The 6,000-nt window shown below is 40.9% G+C and overlaps 1 protein-coding gene across 1 annotated transcript in view; it reads left to right on the top strand.

Annotated features, from left to right (window-relative positions):
* Window positions 1-5,504, top strand: part of LOC141153486 (alpha-1-antitrypsin-like) — a 182,965-nt gene extending 177,461 nt beyond the window's left edge. Inside the window, exons 5-7 of the mRNA XM_073638319.1 lie at window positions 3,041-3,305; window positions 4,836-4,974; window positions 5,095-5,504. Of these exons, the coding sequence (XP_073494420.1) occupies window positions 3,041-3,305; window positions 4,836-4,974; window positions 5,095-5,259 (569 nt within the window). The 3' untranslated portion in view covers window positions 5,260-5,504. The remainder of the gene's footprint in view (window positions 1-3,040; window positions 3,306-4,835; window positions 4,975-5,094) is intronic.
* The last annotated feature ends 496 nt before the right edge of the window (window positions 5,505-6,000 follow it).

The raw sequence follows: 6,000 nt of genomic DNA on the forward strand, positions 1-6,000 counted from the left end.
GGCTCCACATAGTCCTCCATACAGAATAATGACCTCACATAGTCCTCCATACAGAATAATTGTCTCACATAGTCCTCCATACAGTACAATGGCCTCACATAGTCCTTCACACAGTATAATGGGCCCTATATAGTCCTCCATACAGAATAATGGCCCCACATAGTCCTCCATACAGTAAATTGGCCTCACATAGTCCTCCATACAGAATAATGGGTCACATATAGTCCTCCATACAGAATAATGGCCCCAGATAGGGGTGGTGGCTCTGGTGTCGCAGTCCAAATAAAACCACCCTGTGGGTCAGAGCTTGACATGAATATTTTACGTGTTTCATTAAAATATCACAAAATGTGAACAAAGAAATTCAGGCCTACATAAAATCACCCCAGGAACGACGTTACAGGACATTTGCGAAAAAAGTCAAAACTGTGCAACTTTTAGAAAAGTCATTAGAAAGATGATGAAGACCCCTGTGCTTGTCATTGTGGAGCTCCCTTGTAACCCAGCCTGTGGCCGGGCTTCCAAGGAGACATTGATTTCTGCTATATGCAGCATCGTGGTACATAGCACAAGCGATCCGATAATCAGAGCTTCAAGTCCCCTAAAGGGATTAACAAGAATAGTGGAAAATAAAATTTAAAAAAAGATCTGAGAAGAATAATAAAAGCATTAAAGTTCAAATCATCCCTCTTTTCCCCCATTGAAAATAAAGTTATTAAAAAAATACACGCATGTGGTATCACTGCATTCAGTAATGTTCAATCTATCAAAATATAAAAATAATTAACCCGATCAGTAAACAAAAAAAATTCAAGAACGTCAAAATTATGTTTTTTTTGGTCACTGCAATTCCACAAAAAAATGCTGTAAGAAGCTATGAAAATGTGACATCTATACCAAAATGGTAGCAACAAAAACAAAGTGTTGCCCCGCAAAAAATAAGCCATCACCAGTTCCATCGACAGAAAAATTAAAACATTATGGGACTCGGAAAAGAGTATCACAACCCTAGAAAAATTTTTATTTGCAAACTTATGATTTTTTTAGACCACTTAAATAATAAAAATCTGGACTTGTTTAGTATCGCTGTAATCATATTGATGAGGAAAATCATATTGCGAGATCATTTTTACCAGAATCTAAAAATAAAAACCGGAAAATCACATTGTATCATTTTTATATAATTAAATAACATTTTATTGCATGAAACAAATATTTGATCACCAGGCAAGAATTCTGGCTCTCACAGACCTATTGGTTTTTCTTTAAGAAGCCCTCCTATACTGCACTCATTACCTGTATTTATTTCACCTTTTTGAACTCGTTACCTGTATAAAAGACACCTGTCCACGCAAACAATCACACTCCAACCTCTCAACCATGGCCAAGACCAAAGAGCTGTCTAAGGACACCAAGGACAGAATTGTAGACCTGCACAAGGCTGGGATGGGCAACAACTGTTGGTGCAATTATTAGAAAATGGAAGAAACACAAGATGACAGTGAATATTTATTGGTCTGGAGCTCCATGCAAGATTTTGCCTCGTGGGGTAAGGATGATTCTGAGAAAAGTCGGGAATCAGCCCAGAATTACACGGGAGGACTGGTCAATGACTTGAAAAGAGCTAGGACCACAGTCTCCAACATTACTGTTAGTAAGACACTACACAGTCATAGATTAAAATCCTGCAGGGCTCACAAGGTCCCCCTGCTCACACCAGCGCATGTCCAGGCCCATTTGAAGTTTGCCAATGACCATCTGAATTATCAAGAGGAGGCATGGGAGAAGGTCATATGGTCATATGAGACAAAATAGAACTTTTTGGTATCAACTCCACTCGCCATGTTTGGAGGAAGAAGGATGACCCCAAGAACACTGTCCCAACCTTGAAGCATGGTGGGTGAAACATTATAATTTGGGGGTGATTTTCTGCAAAGGGGATAGGATGACTGCATCGTATTGAAGAAAGGATGGATGGGGTCATGTATCCCCAGATTTTGGCCAACAACTTTCTTCTCTCTGTAAGAGAATTGAAGATGGGTTGTGGCTGGGTCTTCCAACATGACAATGACCCGAAACACACAGCCAGGGCAACTAAGGAGTGGATCCGTAAGAAGCATTTCAAGGTCCTGGAGTGGCCTAGCCAGTCTCCAGACCTGCACCTAATAGAAAATCTTTGGAAGGAGCTGAAACTCAATGTTACCCAGCGACAGCCCCGAAACCTGAAAGATCTGGAGAAGATCTGTATGGAGCAGGGGGCCAAAATCCCTGCTGCAGTGTGTGCCAACCTGGTCAAGAACCACAGGAAACTTCTGACCTCTGTAATTGTAACAAAAGTTTCTGCACCAAATATTAAGGTCTGTTTTTCTATTGTATCAAATACTTATTTCATGTAATAAAAGGAAAATTAATTATGTAAAAATCATACAATGTGATTTTCTTGATTTTATTTTTAGATTCTGTCTCTCACAGGTGAAGTGTATCTGTGATAAAAATTACAGACCTCTCCATTCTTTGTATGTGGGAAAACTTGCAAACTCGGCAGTGTATCAAATACTTATTTTCCCCACTGTATATTCCGGTGGGACCATACCCTGTAGTTATAATTTAAATTCTAAAAACAACAAACAAACAATACGCCAGTGACAAAGCTTTCCACTCAAAACTTCTGGAGCTCCAGAAGTTGGAATAAAGTTAAAGTTGTTGTGTTCATGTACCCATGAGGGTGTGTTCACGCGGAGTTTTTGGAAGAATTATGGCAACATAAAATGAAAGGAAACTCTCCGAATCCTCCTAAAAAGTTAGAGGTTCTATTCAGTTTCTGCTCCAAAAACTCAACAAAAAGACACAGTGTGCACAAAGCCCAAGATAGAAAACACTGACACATGACCCTGACTTAGCACAAATAACTGACATAGGTGGATCTCTCGGGTGTTGGTTGTTGCACTTGATTCATTAACACCACAGTCAGGTAACAGTATCTGATATTATACTTGGCCATATTATAGAATAACTTTTTTTTGTCTCTATTTCTTTGCAGCAAAATTGAAAACACTATTTGACAACATAAGGATAGAAGAAGGAGATTTTCACATCAATGAGAAGACAAGTGTGAAGGTGCCATTCATGAAAATGAGAGGGATGTGCAAAGTGGCCTTCACCGATGAGGCCACTGTGGTCTCCATGTCCTATAAAGCGGATGCCGAGGCCTTTTTCATCCTGCCAGTGGAGGGGAAGTTGTCTGAAATAGAAGAGAATCTTAATGAAGAAACAATTCAGAAGTGGAAGAAATCAATGAAAAAGCGGTAAGGATCGATCAATGTGAAAGGAAACCAAAAAACATGGCCAAAACCTATCCAAACATGGGCAAAAGGTACAATGTAGTAACATCCGAGCTGCTGCTAGAACTCCACTTCCTGTACCCCAATGGTTCAGGATCCAGACACTCTGATTGTAGGTGTAGTGAAAAATGGACTCTTGTTCATTCTGCTCAGAAATAATGGAGACAATAGTGTCCTCGAATATCCTGAGGTTTATCAAGTGTTTTCAGTCATTATGGAGGACGATCTTGAGTTGCCCGCTCTCCCACTTAGGCCTCGATTCATCCTTTGTGGGGTTTTTTAAGTCAGTTTTAATCCCTTATCTAGAGGCTTCAATGATGTTTATTGCACCAAACTCATCAAAATGGAAAATGTGGTTCATGAATTTGGCAAAAAGACAAAAAAGGGCTTCTTCCCTGTCATTTACCATTTTTTCAACTTTTTCAGCAAAAAGTGACACAGTGCGAAGGATCAGCCACCGCTGCATTCACGTCGTGTTCTGCAAAGCTCTGGTGGTACTGTGTAGTGTATGTATACAGGACAGGAGGAGTGGTACTGTGCAGTGTATATATACATATATATAGTACATATACTGAGAATTACATCCAGTATACTGACCAAGAGAAGTGGTTCTGTGCACTGCAACTGCTGTACATATTTTTTTTAAGAAAAGCTGGGGCTGCTGTATATACATTTTTTAGGAAACTGTAACTGCTGTATATACGCCCATAGGAGACACTGTGATGGCAGGAAGGTGTCTGCAGAAGGTGAGTGAACGGGGACACACTGCGGTGGACTGATGGTCCGGTGCTGCTTTCCAGCGGCGGCAGCATTACTGGGGTGGGAGAGTAGAACGCGCTCTACGCACACAGAGAATGCTCTGACATGTGACAGCTGCAACTTTCCTGGCATCGCAGCATTCAGTTAGGGTATGTGCACATGAGCCGGAGACACTGAGAGTCAAATCCACAGTGGCCAAATGTTACAGCACAGTGGATGGTATTTCTAGAAATCCCATGTCCACTATGTGTCTCCATGCACTTGCGGATCACCCGCGGAAATTGACATGCGGCGCGTCTTTCCAGACCGCAGCATGTCAATTTCTCTTGCGGGTCCACATGCGGGCTTTACCCATAGACCTGACCCCCCCATGTGAGTAAAGTATGCTGGTGGGAAAAAAAATGGCGCAGCTTAATTGAATAAACTGCGGAAGCCGGCGGCAGCTATTCCGTAGCGTGGGGGCCGCAGGCTGGTAAGCATCTTAATGAAAGCTATGCGCGCACACCCTGGCCCCAGTGACTCTGCAATAGGTATCCGTAAAATTAAAGGGACTGGCAGCCCCCCAAGCAGTGCCTTACCCAGGCTCAATTGGAAAATGTCTGATAGGGCAGATTAGCAATATGGCAGAAGGGTCCATGTTCAGTGGTTTCCTCTCTATGAAGCATCTGCACATTATCTTATGAGGTCCACAGTTTATATATCATTCATACTTCTGTTCCTATTCTTTGCACACAGTTATGTGGATTTATCCCTCCCCAAAATCAATGTCTCCAGGTCCATCAATCTTCAAGAATTATTAACTAACATGCCCTTAGTAGAAGTCCTCTCCGATCTATCTGGTATCACCGGAGAAACCAACATAAAGATTTCTAGGGTAAGATCTATCTATCTATCTATCTATCTATCTATCTATCTATCTATCTATCTATCTATCTATCTATCTATTTCTTAAGTCTATGTAATGTAATTAGATCCTTTTTCTCAACCTCCGTAGGCTGTCCGCGAAGCCATGCCCAGTTTGGATGAGAAGGTGACAGATTCAATAGGCACTATACCACTTAAAATCATTGTAAACCCTCCTGCTGTTACTGTATCTATTATATTTAACTGCTCTTTTCTTACCTTAATAAATGACAAGAAGCATAATATTCTCTTCTGAGGAAAAATCATCTCCCCCTGAAATGATTCTGTGCAAAACATTCCTTCAATAAATTGTTACATTTCATCATTATTGTCACTTGTTTTATATCAATGTAATATTTCTCCACCATCTCCTGCCGTCCAGCGCCAAGTTCACCATCCAATGCCCAAAATGAAAGGAGCAGCTGCCAGGTGACAAGAACGTCTCTATTTTCTGCCCATATTGATTTCTAATAATATTAAAATAAAATAATATTAAAATAATGTAATTGTACAGGCATCACTATAATAAATAAGTGAATGAATCGGACAACAGCCAGAATCTGTACCAGCATAGATACAAAGTGCTTCTGAGTGCGCGGGAACAGGTGACAGGACAAGAGTCTGAGGAAAATGAGTACAGGGAGTAGTTATATTAGTGAGGTGAGGTGATAGACCAGTCTAAACAGATGGGTTGTTAGGACAAGCTAAAAACTTTGGACAGTGGGAATTAACCGGAAAGTCTGGGGTAGTGCATTCCAGAGATCTGGTGCAGCACAAGAGTGGTCCTGGAGATGAGAGTAAGAGGATCAGATTAATAGAGGATGTCAGCCTTACTGGGAGAGAAGACAAATAAAGGAGGCAATTGAGCCCAAATTTGATGAATTACACAATGTCTTTTGCAGCTTTCTCGGAAAGATAAACGCTGTTTATAAGCCTTTAGCAAACTTGAAATGTAAGATTACTGGGAGAAAACCGATCTGTAACAAACACGACTCTT

The sequence above is a fragment of the Phyllobates terribilis genome, unplaced genomic scaffold, assembly GCF_046119375.1.
Source record: "Phyllobates terribilis strain yellow unplaced genomic scaffold, ASM4611937v1 Scaffold_7__3_contigs__length_470593459, whole genome shotgun sequence".
Taxonomy (NCBI): Eukaryota; Metazoa; Chordata; class Amphibia; order Anura; family Dendrobatidae; genus Phyllobates; species Phyllobates terribilis.